At 49.2% G+C, this 16,920-nt stretch overlaps 1 protein-coding gene across 3 annotated transcripts in view; it reads right to left on the bottom strand.

Annotated features, from left to right (window-relative positions):
* NR5A2 (nuclear receptor subfamily 5 group A member 2) overlaps window positions 1-16,246 on the bottom strand; it is a 134,207-nt gene extending 117,961 nt beyond the window's left edge. The window contains exons 1-3 of one of the 3 annotated variants that reach the window (XM_032878207.1): window positions 16,038-16,246; window positions 4,303-4,440; window positions 163-281 (exon numbers count right to left, since the gene is read on the bottom strand). In XM_032878207.1, coding sequence (XP_032734098.1) covers window positions 163-281; window positions 4,303-4,440; window positions 16,038-16,101 — 321 coding nt within the window. In that variant the 5' untranslated portion in view covers window positions 16,102-16,246. Of the gene's footprint in view, window positions 1-162; window positions 282-1,027; window positions 1,099-4,302; window positions 4,441-16,037 lie in introns of those variants that run through there. The other 2 variants (XM_032878208.1, XM_032878209.1) reach the window with 2 other exon arrangements.
* Between the last annotated feature and the right edge of the window lie 674 nt (window positions 16,247-16,920).

Genomic DNA, 16,920 nt, shown 5'->3' with positions numbered 1-16,920 from the left:
ATCAAACACATATTTCAAAGAATCATCTCCCTAAGACGAACTCTTTCTCTCATTTTTAATTGAGTCCAAAAAAGACAGCCTTAATTTAGCTTTAAAAAGGATTCCAATGGTTTATTTTGATTCTGAACCTTCTATTTGTCAGGTAGCAATGAGTAAGCAAACCTTGCAGCTTTCACAGGTGAGGAGTCCGTAATGGTATCCAGACACTTTATCCCCACACACTGGACAGAGCTCTTCAAGATCTTCATCATAGGAGTAATTCACCATTTTAAACTGAGACACTGAAACAAAAGAAATGTATATACAGCTAATTAAGTCACTCAATAGGTTTTTAATCCTGCAGTGAAAAGCATTTTGGTAACTGGTGGGCAAATATCGCAGGTAAAATATAAAATAAAAGTTTTTTTTTTTTTTTTCCAGATGTACTGAAAAACAATTTTAAACAATGAAAGTAAAAGATCTTCTGGATTCCACAAACGTGCACTTCCTATTTTTTAGCTTAAAAAGAATTAACTTAAAAAGACTTTAACTTAAAAAGAATTCCAACTTCTTTTGTTAAGAATTTTAAACAGACCACTGTTGAACACATAGCTCATAACTGCAAGGCAGCACGTCAGAACAAAACACGAATTGCAGAAAGTAACAATTTACAACTTTTTAAACTTCCTGAAGATCCAAAAATGTCACCTTTGCCCAGGAGAGAGGAACATGTACACACATTCTCCCACTCCTGAACCAAGTTTGCTGTAAGTACACGTCGCTCAGCAGGAGAGCAACAGCGATTTGCAAACCCTTGACGGAGAACGTGAAGCCCCAGAAACCTGCTTCTCAGCAGCAGCCCCACTTGAACCACAGCCTGCTGCTCCCTACGTGCAAATCTGTTAGATTAATAGAAACATTCAGCTCCGTATCGACAGGGCTCCTGTTCTGGATATTTTCATCTCTTCGCACTTGGAAATCTCCTGTAAAAACAGAGAAACAGAAGAGGGAGGACGCCGGGCAGACAGAGAAAAAGGAAGATACCCACGAGGGCTTGGTTTCGTCTCAAAGTATTAAAGTCCTGTGATAAACTTCACATGTTTCCGATAATCAGTGCAAAATATAAACACCTTGGGATCGCCCTGTTAAAGTTAAACAGAAATCAGGCCGTGGGTCCGCGAGGCTCACTGCGGGGATCGAGTAACCGCCTTCCGCCGGACGCAGCCCCGCGAAGGCGCCTTTGCAGCCAAAAGATGGATAAACTATGCGCAGGAAGGACAGCGGCCAGGAGACCCCAGATAATACCTGATCTAGTCCCTTCCTGATACTCATGCGGCCAGGTCTCGGAGGGCGGACGCGGCGGGTACCTGCGGTAAGGGGCAGGTCCGCGCAGCCCGGCACCCTAACCCTCCCGGGCACTTTCCCGTGAAACCCCGGGGTGCACTCGCCTCTCGCCCCTTGCTCGGCTACACACAGGCGCACTAAAGCAGAGTCGAGTTTAAGTTAATCAGTGGCATTTGCAGGGGGCGGGGCGGGGCGGGGCGGGGGGGGGGATGGGGAACCGATGGCCGGACAGAAGTTTCCTCTGATTTGTTTACCAAAAAGGAAAGAGAGAAAGAGCCCCCACCGCATCCCCAAAGTTCCCGGCCACTCCATCACCATACTGCGGCCTCTTCGACAATGACTCGTTCTTTTTCTTTATTCTTTTTAAAAATAATGTTCTTTTTCTCTTTATGGATTCTGCAGGCCCCGGGAAAGGGCCGTGGGGAGGTGAGGTCACTTGCACCACTTGGAGGCTGAGGGCCGCGCACCGACCGTCTGAGTTTGAGACCTCTCCTCCCGAGCCACAGAGCCGAGCTCTGCGGCTTAAACCCGAGTGAGAGCCAGAGTTTGGGGATGGGGGTGGGGTCCCGGTGAATGATGTTCCCGTAGAGGCTAGCGCCTGGGCTCCGTAAAATAGAAGGAAAGAGATGCTGAGCGCAGTCCTCCCACCGGTAACAGCCCTAAGAGGTCCGCGCTCAGGTTTTGGGAAGCTGAGGGTGTGGGGGAACGGAAGGTTCGAGAAGTTCGTTTATAGCCCATCTCTCCCCCAAACTTGTAACTATTGCTTTGTGGCGTGTTTTGGGAAAAACTGTACTTGACTGTTTTTACTCTCCCAACAAAGTCAAGTCTAAACTTCGCACCTAAGAGACACTGCGAGGCAAACGTCTGCAGGAGGATTCGGTGCCCACCTCGGGATTCCAACCCCTAAAAAGACCACAGCTGGGCGTGGAGACCCTCTTGGACAAAGACAGGGTCCGTGTGGGCAGACAGTCGCCGCTGTGCAAGACAGGGGCACCTTTAAGAGTTTCCCAGGTGCTGTACTCAAGTAGACGTTTGAAGAACGGAATCTGTTAGGGCAGAGAAGCCCCAGTCTTAAGAAAGTAAAGAGGACGGCGGGGCCTTGTAAAGCTAGGGCCGCAGAGGCACGCGGAAAAATTCCCCCTAAGTTGCAAACGCTATGCTGTCCCGAAACCCAGTGGCGGGTCCTCTTTCTGATCGGATTAGGGCGACTAGGGCGCGTCCCCCGCTGAGACCAGAGCAAGCGTGGTAATGGGGTCCAGTCCCCAAGGGCTCCTCTAGACGTGTAGGCCGCATGGCCTAGGGGGACGTAGTGCCCTGGCCCTTCCCACGCTGTCTTCGAACCCGGATCGAGCAGCCGGCGGCTTCTCCTGAGCCCTGGGCACAACGGAGGGCTAACTTTCTGCTTTGGGGCAGCAGATCGTGTCAAGAACGCCCCTCCCGAACTTTACAGGGAAAATATTACAGTGGCATTTCCTTCCCATGTCCCCCGCCCCCTGAACCCTTATTCTTGCCTCCCCTACTTCTTGATCCAGCGTTTCTCTGAGTATCTTTCCCCGAGTCTCAGAAACGCGCGCGCCGGAACGAGCAGCAGAAACTTTCCTTTCCGCAAGGGTAGACCCTCTCCGCAGCTGGAGGCGGAGGGTTCCGAGATCCGGCTCCCGGGGCGGGTGTCCCTCACGTCCTGCCTTCGCCGGAATCCCAGGCGCCGGCGAGAATGCCTCTTTGGGCCAACCGGGTTCCTCCAGCAGCCAACCCTCAAGTTAGTCTCAGAAGCCACAGCCCACAGGGTACTTCCACAGCCCTTCCTGGAGGCTTGGAGGGACCCCAGGATCATGGAGGGTAAGCGACCCCACAGGTACAACGCACGTTTTGCCTCCACCCCCCTTCCCCCAGCCCAGCCGGGCGACGTCAGGGCCCCCGGGGCCGAGTGCTGCAGGCGCGCCGCCTGTCCCGCACCGCGGCGAGCACCAACCCCAAACTCTGCTCGGACTCTGCTCTCAACACCTCCCCGGCCCTTTCAAGTTCGCTCAAGGGGATGGCAGGAAGCGTCCCGGGATCACAGGCCCGCCTGCCCGCACATCCTGCGCGCTGGAAGGGGCGAGGATGGAAGAGCACCGGTGACTTTTCCTAGCATTGTTCCCTCCCCGGCCCAGAGCAACTGCGATAAACTTCTGAAGGGCTCATACAGACAGATGTAGAGTCGCTGTTTTGGAACGCGGCAAAAAAAAAAAAAAAAAAAAAAAAGCCAGCAGAGTTTGCTTTTTTTTTGTTGTTGTCAGCAATCAAGAGCTGGGAAAACAAACAGGACTTCCATACTCCCAGCTCCCGGACTGAAGAAGAGTCGCTAAGCTAAACCGCGGCTGCCCCCTCCCTCAACTAACTCTGCAAGATCTGCGCGGAAGATGGGATTGGGCTAACTTTGGATGTCTTCAGTTCTGCCCGCAGTTCTGAAGCTGTCCCAATTACAGCCGGATCCAAGGGTCCGCATGGGCTTTGGGGGGTGCCCACATGCATTCTAACGCCGCTAAGACAAGCTTTTCCCGGGTCATCTTCTCTTTCTGTAGTTGGCTTTGCTAGGCAGGGTGTTTTTCCTCCACACAAGAGCACTGATTAAAGTTGCCACCGATTCAATGACCGAGAACCTGCTCCGGTTTCCAGTGAGGCACTCCATCTCTGAGAATGATCATACTATTCTTAAGTATCTTTAGCCTGAAGCTGTGCCCCCTCCTCGGGTTGCCATAGAGCTCGAAGCCTCTCTTTTCTTAATTAGAAGCGGCCAATTAGGCATTGCTTGGAAAACCTCCGCCCCGCATTGTTCAAGAACCATAAACTTTTATGCCCGTCCCTGGGGTGGGGGCCTGTCGCCCGCGCGCTGCCCCACAGCCCAGCGGCCGCGAGGGGGTGGGCAGCTGAAGCCCGCAGGGCGAGCCCGGGGTGGCGTGGCGGCGGGAGCCGGAGCGCCGCGCAGCGCCTCCTTACCTTGCATGTTTTCCGGCATCTGCCCCTGTTCCCCATGCGATCGAGCCAGTCCCAGGGCTTCCGTCTCCACTTTGGGCAGCATGACAGGGCGGCCGCGGACGGGGATAGGGGGTCCGTGTCCGTCCGGAAGCCCAGCACCTGGACACCGGCAGCACAGATTCAACTCCGGCGGGAAAAAGGGAGGGGCGACTGGGGTGCTTGCTCACCCACGCGCTCGCAGGAGCGCGCCTCCTCCTCCTCCCAGGGCCTCCGGTCAGGACCCCTGAGCCCCGTCCAGTCTCGCAACTCCGGAGCCTCCCCCAAGCCGCTGGGAGGAGATGGCGGGCTAGAGATGAGGTGAAGACTGCGCCCCGGCGCCTTGGTTCGGCTCGGCGAAGGCGGAGGCGGCGGCGGTGGCGAGGGCGCAGCTGCCCGGGGCGCGGATCCGTGTGCCGCCGAGCTCCGGGAGGGCAGCGGAGGCGGCCGCGGAGCTGCTGCTGCTGCCGCCGCGGCGGTGCCGCTGCAGCCGCTGCTCCCGGACCGCTCGGGCGACTTCTACCCCTCCCTCCACCCGCCCTCTGGCTCAGAATCGCCAGGGGTCGGTCTCTCTCTCTCTCTCTCTCTCTCTCTCGCCTCACTTCTCCTCTCCGCCCCTTCCCCAGTCTCAGCTTCCCTCGCGCTATCACAAGTGCGGAGTTGTGAAGTTCCAAGCTCCCTCTCCTTCCTCGTTTACTCCTCCCGCGTGTCCGAGAGCGGTCCTTCCAGCCCCGAGAGTGACTGTACTGGCAGAGAAAGGGGGAAGACGGGGAGGAGAGGGGAGGTAAGTAAGACGGGGGTAAGAGGGAGGCTTGGATGAGAGGTGATGACAGTGAATGGGAACGCGGGTTCCGGAATCTGTCGGACACCAACCGCCAGCCAATGAGGATGAGGCGCATGCTCCAGTCCCCAGGCCTGCCCCAACCTCCCCACCCCGCCTTAACCCCCTCCCACCCCACCCTGACCTGGGGCGGGGGGATGTGAATGCTGCCGGGTCCTCCAGCTAGTGAGAGGCGACCTCTGTCTGAGCGCGGCGGCGGGGGACGCGAGGCTAGGTCGGCGATTTATTTCTGCGAGCTGGGAGGAAGCCAGAAGGGACGCGGGAGTATGTGGGTGTGCATGGGTGTGCATGCGTGTCCCCGCGAGCGTGTTGGGTCAGGGGCTGGATGGGGGGGGGGTTAGACACCCACTTTAACAATCCGAAGGAGAAAAGAGATGGTGAATTCAGTTCACCGCTCTTCTCTAAAGAGCTGGCCTGCTCTCAAGGGGCTCCCGGCTCCCTTTACTCCCTCGGCATTCAGCCCGAAAAGGTCCCATGGTGGGCCCGGGGAGTGCGGGACTGGCCGAGCGTCCCAGCCCACCCAAGGGACAGCCATAACGCCGCAAGTGCACTCACTTGGGGGAAATCTGAGAAACAGCGATCACTGTTTTCCCCTCTCTACCAGTTCCTTCACTCGGTTATAAACACGCCACCCCCTCCAGCCCAAGATTATATTGGTGGCAGCCTTCCTAAATTTTAGTGAACTGTGTCTGCAAGTAGAATGCAAAGAGGGTACTAGGCTTTCCTCTTTCATTCTGGTGTCTCTGGTGGGACAATCTGCATGAGGCCCAGAGGCCCAGCACTTCAGTGTAAAGTTTTAAAGAACCATCTGTTATGTAAGCTCTTCCGCCACCAGCCCAGCCACATCTTCAAAGTTTTCAGATCTCATCCCAACAAGATGAAAAACATTTTTTCCAGCCTCATGACTGCATATGAAATGCCTCATATTCAGTGTCTGCTGTGAGACTGGGTAATTATCAGAGTCCACCCACAAGGGGGTGAATTTGAATCTCAAAAGATCTGAATTTATTCTATTTGAATGGAATGGAGATCACACATTTAAACCACCCAGTCCAGTATTTGATGAATTGACAAACACTCCAATCATCGCCATGATTAATCTACACTTTTACATGAAATGGGTTGTTCATCGCCTACCCATGTCTGGCAATTCAGAGGCTGCTGACTCTCTAAACTGTTCTTTTTTGTCATTTTGTTCTTCAATATACATTCAGAATCTAAGTTACTTAAATCTGTTTTGTAGCATCATCAATTTTCATAGAAATGTTTAAACTTGAGGGGAGAGGGACTGTCCATTAGTTTGGAAAGTGCAGGGGGTTGTGGTTACCCAAATTAGTGACCCTAAAGATGCTCAGATTTCGGGACATCTGGGTGGCTCAGATGGTTAGGTTAATCGGTTCATCATATCCCTTCAGCTCAGGATCATGATCCCAGCATCCTGGGATCGAGTCCCATATTGGGCACCTTGCTTGTGCTGGGAGACTGCTTCTCCCTCTGTGCATGCTCTCTCTCTCTCTGACAAATAAATAAATAAAACCTTAAAAAAAAAAAAGATGCTCAGATTTCTGATAGTATCATGCAACACTGTCAATCCATTTTCAATACTACTAGTTGTTTTAAATACCATCGTGAATAAGTGCATGCATATATATATATATACATATATATATAGTTCAGAAAAGGAAAGGAATTAAATCTCAAATCAGTCTTGCAGTGCTATATGGATTCAGATGAACTTTGAAAATCAGTTTATTACAAAGTGTTAATTTAGGAGTGTCCTTCCACTACAATCAAAGGGCTTGTGCGGGCACTTCTGTGGCACCTTTACCAACACCAGGCTGGCTGCTATGGAGAACTCCAGACTCTTGATCCTCAGAGGGACCTTCCAGCTCTCAGATCCAGAGGGAAGGTCCTCTGGTTGGTAGAGCTTTAGGAAGAGGTTAGGAGAACTGAAAGAAGTAGAGAGAGGGTCTGACAGATCATATACTTCGTAGCACAGAGAAATCCTTGCTCCTTGCCTGGACTTGAGCCAGAGCCTGACGTGGCCAAGGCAAACTTTGTGATCACATTCATAACCCAGCTTCAACTCCAAAAGGGCTTGTTTACACCACACTAGCATCTTTTCAGTCCAAGCCAGTCTGCCTTCACCTAACACAACCTAAACCAGTAATGATGGTGACAGAGGGCCAGCTGACATTCATTTATCTCCTCCCCAAACCAGAGGTGGTGGTGAGGGGAAAACAGGAGCTGGAGACCAGGTTTCAAAAAAACACCCTTAAAAAAAAAAAAAAAAAGAACCATGGTTAAATCACAGAAAGGCCCCAGGCGTTTTGCCCTGCTTTCAGGCCCTAGTCCAGGCTGGCTTGCAGGGAATGGAAGGGGCACTGCAAACACAGGAGGTCTCAAGCAGAGAGAAAACTGTTGCTCCAGGGAGAGAGGAGTGCCCCAGGGTCAATCCTATCCCAGATCCCCTCCGGGACTCCCAGACGCCTACCAGCCATGGACAAGGTGGGAAATCTTCCACTGGAATTGGTTCTATTCAGAGACCGGATGACAGACTCATCTTTCCCCCCTTTTTCTCCTCTAGGAGTTTAGGGGAAGCAGCAGGTGTTCCCAACCCTGGGGCAATCGCAGAGGGAGGGGCGGCGGCACTAAGGTTTTCTACGCGCTACACTCATTTGCACCCCATAAGTGCATCCATTCCCCACCCTATGCGTTCCCTCCTTCCGAATGTTCTGGTTCCTTGATCCTTCAATTCTGCCGGGCCAGGGCCCTCATTGGATCCTGGGCGTGGCCCAGAACACCGGATCCGAAAGAGAGCTGGGGGAGGAGGAGCCTGAGCCACCCACCGTGACTCGGGGCGGTTACCTGAGAATGGTCCCAGGTTGCAGAGGCAGCAGTGAGGAAGGAAAAGACAAGTGGACGCGGGAAGGGGGAGGCAACTGAGATAGGAGTAGGGAAACTGGATGGGTGGTCTAAACGTTGATACCCGTGGTCGTCTGACAGGTGCCGGATCGTCTTGGAACGATAAAGCCCCCGCAGACGGGCAGGCGCATCCCATCCTCCGCCAGGGACATCTTAACTTATTGCCACTCCGCCTCTTAGGGGATGCACACTTAGGAATCCACCCCGTCTGCGGGAAACTTAACTAGCGGCAAAGACCACAGACCACAAGTCGGGAGGCAGAGGGAAGGCTGTTCAGGCATTAGCTACTGTGCTCATTCTCAATTTCTTCCCTGCATTCCTCTGCCAACTTCTGGCAAACTTCTCTCCCCTTTCCCCTCACTTCCCCCACGCCTCCACCTTCTTTCCGACGAGACTGGTCTCCAGGGCTCGTCCTTCCCGGTTCTGACTTTGTCTTAAAGCATTGATTGACGGTTGCAATTATAAGGGATGATGGCTCGGGGAGGCTCCCGCAGCCTTGATGAGCCCGAGGAGCGCAGTCCTGGCATATTTTATCCAGGCTCAGCGTTACGGGGCCGTGCGCCCCACTCACCCGGCGGGCTGCAGCTGAGGAGGTCTCGCACTCCCCACCCGCGAGGACGTAACTGCCTCCCTCTCCTCCCCCGCATCCACTTCGCTGCTCCGCGCCGCATTTCAGAGAGCGCGCGGGGAACAGCCTGCCCTTGACCTGACCTGAGAATTGTTGGCCAGCCCCGCGCGCTTAACGCGTGCAGGCTGCAAAGGGAGTGAAAATGTCAAGATTTTTAGAACTGGTTCAAGTTTCCTGGGTTCGGAAAACACAGGTCCCCAAGTAGAAGACCCACCCCTCCCGCGCGCCTGGGTGGGAGAAGCCTTACACGACCCACCCAACCTCTCAAGAAACTTGCAAATCTACATTCTTGGAAACAATTTCTAACGCCTCCTCTATTTCTACTCTTTGGTGTTTTTTAAGAAAGCAGAATCTTTACTTTTCTCGTAGCACGTGTCTAGTTCCCAGCCTCAGAAGAAACCTAGATATTTTTTGTTTTTTTTTCCGGCAAGTCTCCACCAAGTGGCCGCGATAGCCCGAGGGGAGAGGGAAGCAAGTTTATCAGCCTAGGCTCTGCCTAATTTTTCAGCCCCTCCCACTCAAAAAGCCCATCAGAAGCCCCGTTCGCCTTTCTCTGAAAATTAAGTTTAGCAAGAATTCCAGAGTTCCGTACCTCCAGACTCCCCCAGCCGGCTTCCAAACCACTGTTTTAAGATGAGAAGGGTTAAATTTCAGTACGGACTTACGAACTACCAAGGAGCACCGTATTGGCCGAAGCTTTGAAAAAATAAACTTGAATAGGTGAGAAGTCGTGCCTCGTTAAAAAAAAAAAAAAAAAAAAATCCCCGTTACTTGTGTAAATAACTACTTAAGACATCATCGACCACAGCCTGTAGAGCAGGAGGGAAAACTGCTATCAATTTAGACAGTCTACCCCGGAAAGTCTTGTGTCTCGGGGTAGCCACAAGTGGGGGTTGATTCACAATCACTACAAGAGTATCTTCAGAGATCACGGCCCCGTTTTTACTAAGGAGGAAAATACAGGATGAAGTAATTATCCAGGTAATCCAGGCTCCTCCAGCCCCTCCCCCAATAACCTCCCACCCTTGCCCTAAGGAAAGGTGAGGTTTTCCGAGAGTTTGGCCTGGATTATCGGAATCTGCATCTCTGTAAAAAGGCTTCTCAGTAGAACTTTCTGGATTCATTCTCTTTGGAGACGGCTGCCCCAACCCAGGGGTCCAGGCGCGTCCCGCCTCGGTAGAGCCAGTGCCCTCCTCGAAGTGGGCGGAGAGATCCGGTCTTGGGAAAGGAGCAGGCTGGGGAAATAATCTTGGGTAGGTGGTCCAATCTAATCTATCTCTTCCTCTGTAATTGAAATGGAGATGTGAGTCAGCTCCAACTCCAAACAGGGAGACGGAGGCTCCATTCTCGGAACCACCCCTGCCCATCCTCGGGACAAACCGGAACAGTGAGTGACGTTCTCGAGGACGATCGTGGCGCCAGCAGGCCACCAAGAGCTTAGTGGAACCAGCTGAGCGCTTGAGTTGCAATTCCACTCCCCGTATCCCCTCGCCCCTCCTCAACCCAGACTAGAGCTAAATCCTCAGCACTAGATTACTCCGGGCTGCCATTCACGAGAATCCGGCCAGACTGGAAGTGTCCTGAGGGAAGAAGGGGTTCCGTGCCATCTCTCTTCGAATCCCTCTGTTCTTGGAGCGCGGGGGTGGGTGGTCGGGAGGCTCTTGTCTTAGGAAAGCCCCCGCACTAGGGGTTTCTGTTCTTAAGATCAAAGAGTGCCGGGCCGCGCAGAGCTGTGTTTATCCGCCGATTTGGGCCCCTTTGGGACAGAAAAGAAAGTGGGGGCGCCAGCGGGCCTTGGCGATAATACCGTCACCTTCCGGCTTGCGGTGCGAAAGTATGGAAAGTGTTAGGGTCTGGGAGGTTACACAGTTCGCTAGTTTGGCAGGGTGTCGGCTCCTCCTCCAACCTAAAGACAACTTTTAAGATTAAGAGGTGGTGGCCAGCCAGCGCAACGGGCGTGGAGCAGATTCTTCGCTTTTCCCCCAAGGTTTCCTTTCTGGAAACTGGGGAGATGCTTCGGGGACCTGGTGGAGGGTTCCGACCGATTTTCTTTTCAATCCAATATAGACCGTTGGTGGAACAGGTGGAGCTTGATGGGGCTGAGGCTGGGGACGTCCAGATCACCAGGAAGGAATCAGCGTTTACTGTCAAAAATGTCAGCGCTGGTCGTGGACCAGCATCTCACTAGAAACACACCAGGGTTTGTCAACAGGACTTTTTTTTAAAAGGGTGCTTGTGCTTAAACTATCTCGTTCTCTGTCTCTTCCCTTTATAAGACAACAGATGTTTGTTCCTCAAGGTAAAAAGGGTCCTTTTCTCTCTAAATCCGTCACTCAGGAGCTCCTGGGTGGCTCAGTTGGTTAAGCCTCTGCTTTGGCTGGGATCAAGCCCCATGTGAAGCTCCCTGCTCAGGGGGGAGCCTGCTTCTCCCTCTCCTCTGCCAGCTGCTCCCCTTGCTTGTGCTCTCTCTTTGTCAAACAAATAAAATCTTTAAAAAAATAAGTTCAGCCACTCATTTTGGGTGATTTCTCTGCCCTCCTCATACCCACCAACCCCACATAATAAACACATGCTCTGAATTTTCTCTCAACTCTTGTCAGTAGTCCTGCCAGCATACACCCCATAACTGCAAACGAAAACTCCCTCCAAACTCCAGAGATCCTTTCAAGGAAACCAGAGCAGAAGATCCAAAGTGCTTTTTCCTACCTGCTTTGCTCTGCCTCCAAGGCTCCTGGGTGCTGTCCCCACCCGGCCCCATACACCTCTCCCCATCCCACCCTTCTGAATTCCACTGGGATCTAAATCTGATTCCACTGTGGAATTAAAAGGAAGATAAAGAGCCATTTACAAATGTCTTCTTAATCCCAAAATGCCTTTCGGAAGAATGTCAGTGGATCAATATTGTTTTTAATCATAATTCCTTTATATCAACAAAGGCAAATAATCACTACTTTAAGGAAAGATCACGGATTTCGGAATCACAGAACAGGAGTTCTGTTTACAGTTCACTCTCTTGACAAGGGGAGTGATCTTGGGAGAATCACTTGACCTTTCTGATTCAATTTTGTCATCAGTAAAATAGGGTGAACAAAGTCAACTTTATAGTTACATGAGATAGTACTAGTAAAGCAATACATCACACTGTTAATGTCAGTTCTCCTCTGTATCTCTTTTCCCATAACTGCACCCACACTCAACTTTCTGTAAAGAAAATAACTAGGAAGGGAATCACTAACCATTCTAGAACCACTAAAAATAAGATCCTTTCAGTGGGAGGGACTTGCTAACTTGACTATCTCACAGTGCTTGACATAGTCCTCAGGGAGTTAATTATACCCCCAGTAAAAACTGCTCACCAAAATGCTTATGTTCATCTGTACTCAGATTATTTGGAGTTTAAAAGTTAAGTGTGTCTTTTGTTACTTATTATGCAAAAACACCTATCAGAGCTTCCCAAAAGACTAAAACAGAGGCAGCCTTTATTAATTTGTCTGGTCAAGTTCAGTCCACATGGTTCTCCCAGGCTTAAACTCTCAAGTTCACACTGATCATATTTCAAGTCTTTCCCCGGGTTTTTCCAGACCTCAAGACCCCCATACTTCTAAAGTTCCTTGAGGCCAACAGTATTTCTCAGGGAAATTTTTGTTCCAATAAGGTAAAGAGTGAGGAAGTGCAACTCCAAAAAATAGCTTTATCCTGACATAGGTTCTAGTCTTGGGGAACAAGATGTCTGACTCCTGCCTTTCATAAAATATCTCTAGTTGTGCTTGGGGGAAGCTGGGCTTCTGGGTGGGAGTCTGTCCCAGAGCCCTTCTCTAGCTCATCCCAAGTTCAAGGCTGAATCTAAGATAACTCTATACATTGTGTCTGGGTGGAGGCATTAAGTAAAGGGGGGAAAAAAAAACAACCAAAAAACACTACAAAGCCTCTGTTCTCCCTTCCTCCATAAATCTCTCCTGGTTTATTAAAAGAGGCATTAAAGAAATCCTCTAGCTCCAGTCAGAACTTGTAGATCAAGACCAGTAAGGAAAGTCTGAGAAGCACTCTTCTGGAGTTGGGCTGAGGCAGGGAAGGAGAAGAGGCACCAGAGCTTAGCTTCCTGGAGGGATCTGGCTGCCTAAGCCCAGCAGCCAAGAATCAGAATATGGATTTGCATGACTGGCATTCGAAACTGCACTGCCAATAAAGCTGGCCAGAGTTTAGGGTGACATAAGGGGCTATCTCATTTTCCACTGCATTATGTCTACTTTCAGAGATCCTTATGGGCACAGAGCTTACTGGAGGTTATTGCTGGAATAAAATCAGACTCCAAGAGTGCTAAGGAGACTAGATAACAAACTATATATAGTGTCTCAAGAATGTTTGCATTGTATATTATGTACCCTAACTATGCAGACATAACTTCCTGTGGGTAATAGACATAACTTCCTATGGGTAATAGACAATAATATATCGAATGTGGATAATGTATTCCATAAATGCACTTAAAGAATTACATAAATTTCATAGAACTCAAAGCAGTGATGTCGAGCACACTGCAGAAGAGTTAATGAATATTTGTTATAGGACATGCTTCCCACCATACAGATTTGGCTATTTTGTAGATACACACAAATAATTCTTTCTTTTTCTATTTCTCTTTCTCTCTTACTACTATATATCATCAGTAGAATTGCCTCATTTGGGAGAAAGAAAACAAAACAAAACAAAAACCTAAGCCTGAAACCAAGAATTAGGACAGTGTCCCAGAGCTAGTTAACTTTAAGGGAGCAATCTGGTTATAATCCCAAGTCTGCTGCTCTTAAACCACACTGTATGATTATCTTGTAGGTAGGCAGAAGGAACAATGTCATCTTATTTCCACTTTTCTATGTGAGTACAGACACTTATACACAATTTTCATGTAACCCCCATTGTGCATAGAAGAAAAATGTCATGCCCACCTAGGACCCATAGGAACAGCTTTCAAAATAAACAGAGGCACATTTCTTAGTACAACACAACTGAATTAATGTGAAGTTGGAAACCCTGACCCATCTCTACATGTCTTGGCCTCAGTTTTGTGAACCACTCCCCATTCCTATCCTAACTTGCAATTTGCTCCCTCAAAGCCACACCAGGACCTAACACTCTCCACTCCACCTATGGGTTCTCTCAGTGCGTGTGCCCTGGGCAGTCAGAATCCAATCCAAGAGAAAACTCACCTTCAGGGTTAGGGTCAACCCTAACTGTTCAGACTGAAGGCTCACAATGTCCCCCTTTCCTCTGTCAGCCCTTTGGGTGACTTGTCTAGCCAAGAACCCCCCAGGAATGACTCTCCACGCTCCTCGGAGGCTACCCCATGAACAGATGGAACTCTCAGTGCCAGTAGTGGCCTCTGGGTGCCTAAGATGTTGCAAACACGGACATCTCCCAGCCACCTGGAGAGTGCAGGGCAAGGGCTAGGAAAGGGCGGGAGGCCTCGAACCAGATCCGGAAAGGTTTCTTTTACCGGAAAATTGACTGGAATTTTGCCATCCCGGAATCTGACGCCGGAAGTGCCTGGAGAGGTTTAGAGTGTTGGGGTAGATTCGCTGAGCGCCTCCTTCCGTACTTTTTTTTTTTTTTTTTTTTTTTTTTTTAGGCTCAGTCTTTAGCAGTCCTTCCCAGTTTAGACAGACGTTCCGCAGGTTCAGGCTCTCTGGAACCTGACTGATCCCAGACGTGAGGGTGTTAGATCTCCATTTATGCTCAGGATGGAACCAACCCCCTTCGCCCCACCATGGGTAAAACTTAGCAGAGAGAAATGCAAAGGTGTCTCCTACCACCTTACCCTCTTTAATTCACCCCCAAGGGTCTCAGGGACGCCGTGGAGGCGGTGGGGGTGGGGGCGGCGTGTGCGCTCTTGGGACCCCACGCCCTCTTAATTCGCAGCCTCCCAGTCCCCGCTGCGCGCTGCGCGCGACCCGGGGTGAGGCGGGAGCGCGGGCTCATTACGCGCGCGCGCGCGCCGCCCCTGTCCCCGGCTGAGCGCGCTCTCGCCGGGAGCCTAGGGGACGCAGAGCCCAGGGGACGCCCAGCCGGTCGCTGCCTGGAAAGACTCCTGAGCGCGCCGCCGCGGTTTTGCCAGGCTAAAAAGATTAGAAATCGTTTGTGCTTCTCTTTCACCTTCTTTCCTGTGCTCATATTTTTATCTGCAGAGCAATTGATTCTCTGTTGCACTCTTGATTGCCTTCCTCATGTTTTCTTTTCCTAAGTACAGATTTTGGGGGTGGGGGGGTGAGGTCATCATTTCCTCAATTGATATACCAGAGGGTGTAGTTGGCCCAATAAAACAGCAATCACTGCCCTCAGTGGAGTCAGCTGGTTATCTAGGGAAAAAGAGGAAAAGCCCAAGCCTTGATTTTCCTTCTTGTTCCAGCGAAGCTAGAACTCAGAGCTCAAGACACGCCTCTGCGAATTCTCAAGGAAATTCCAGTTCGAAAACCTAAGAAAGTGCTTACAAGGAAAGGCACAGGTCCTTCAAGTACTACGGGAATGGAAAAAAATTACTGCCAACAGACTAATAATTACAGACCACTGGAAATCACTTCCCTTTAGTCCTTTACTTTTAGGAATAACTGCATGTATTCTTGCTGTAACACTAACATTTTTTGTTCTTTTTAGAAGTGAAAATTAGCTTTATTTACTCCTGTTTATAAAAATAAGCCATGCTCAGTATTTTGGAAAACAGACAGTAACCCTTAAATTGTAATCCTTAACTAACGATGGTGTGTGTGTGCGTGTGTATACATACATACATATATTTATTAAATATATTAGTATATAATATATGTAATATATATATTAAACCCAAAATATATGGTTTTTTTGCATGGCTTTTATTCATCAGAGAAACAAAAGAGACTCTACAGTACTGCAATGAATGAGAGACACCATCCTGTGGTGTGGCTTACAAATATTTTAAAGCTCTTTGTTAAAGTTTGATCAATGATGACTCCATATGGTTAACTTGTTTCAAGCTGGTCAAACTTTAGCTTATTATATCTGATTAGAAATTATCAGAAAATATTAGTGATGAAATATATACATTATACATTTTTTATTGTTTTAGACTAAGGCATGGGCATCCAAAAACAGTGGATAATTGAATAATACTGAAATATCCATTTGCTTTTTTTTAACTTCAAGAAAGATAAATGTGTGACACATACATGGGCTTCTGTGCTTTTAATAGGCAATAGAAGCAATGACTTACTATGCAAAAGACATCAATGAATTAAATTACGTGGCTTAATCTACTAGCAGAATAACAAATGGATGATAAATAGAGCAACTCCTACTTACCAATAGGCGTAAGTCCATGCTTTAGAGAATCTTGTAAATTTCCAGTATCCAAATTAGAAGACATTCTTAGTAAAATTATAGGTGGTCCTTTGGTTTAAAGCAGAAATCATTGAGCACAAGAAAAAGTACAGCTTGTCAAATTTTTTGGCCCTTGGGAGGACACATGAGACTACAGTAATCCTCAGTGAAAGTTAAAAAAATAGCAAAAAAAAAAAAAAAAAATCCAAGAATGCCGAAAGTTACAAGTTAAGTCTTTCCCTGAACTCTGTACTTTTTCCAGCATTAGTGCCTGCTGTAAACCATGTATCCAGTTACATGATGGTTTCTAATCAGAAGAATGGAAACTTTTGATAGGTTTAGACAGATCACATGACTCTATACAAGTTGATAAGAGGACCCTGTTATAAAGTGACAGCAAAAGAGATAAGAACTCCTGGCAGATAATGGCAAAGAAATGATTAACTCAGAAGTGGAGAGGTGCTATGCAGCACAGAGAGTGGAAAGTTGTAAAACTGAGGGGTCAGAAGATCATACTTAGTGGATAAAACTCCAAACCAACTTAAATCTACTAACTAAACTTAGACTTGTGACATACCCCCTTGATGTCATCTCCTCTTTGCATAGAGGAGAACAGACGTAGCTCTTCTGACCTCTGTAAACATATTTTAGATGATAACATTAGCACACACTAATTCTTTAAATGATGATGGGAGATTTGATTGACACTTTAAAATACTATGGTAGCATTTCCAAGCTTATGGTCATTTATTCATTCATGTGTTGTCAACCAACTTTTTAATCATGCCTATTCATTAGCTGCAAAGTTAATCTTAACTTGTTTGTTCATTAGTTGGTTAAAAGGGCACCCTATCTCTTTACCCCC

The sequence above is a fragment of the Lontra canadensis genome, unplaced genomic scaffold (genome assembly GCF_010015895.1).
Source record: "Lontra canadensis isolate GAN:19392208 unplaced genomic scaffold, GSC_riverotter_1.0 scaffold63, whole genome shotgun sequence".
Lineage (NCBI taxonomy): Eukaryota > Metazoa > Chordata > Mammalia > Carnivora > Mustelidae > Lontra > Lontra canadensis.
Note: the sequence above shows the minus strand (reverse complement) of the source record. Positions and strands in the feature narration are given on the sequence as shown.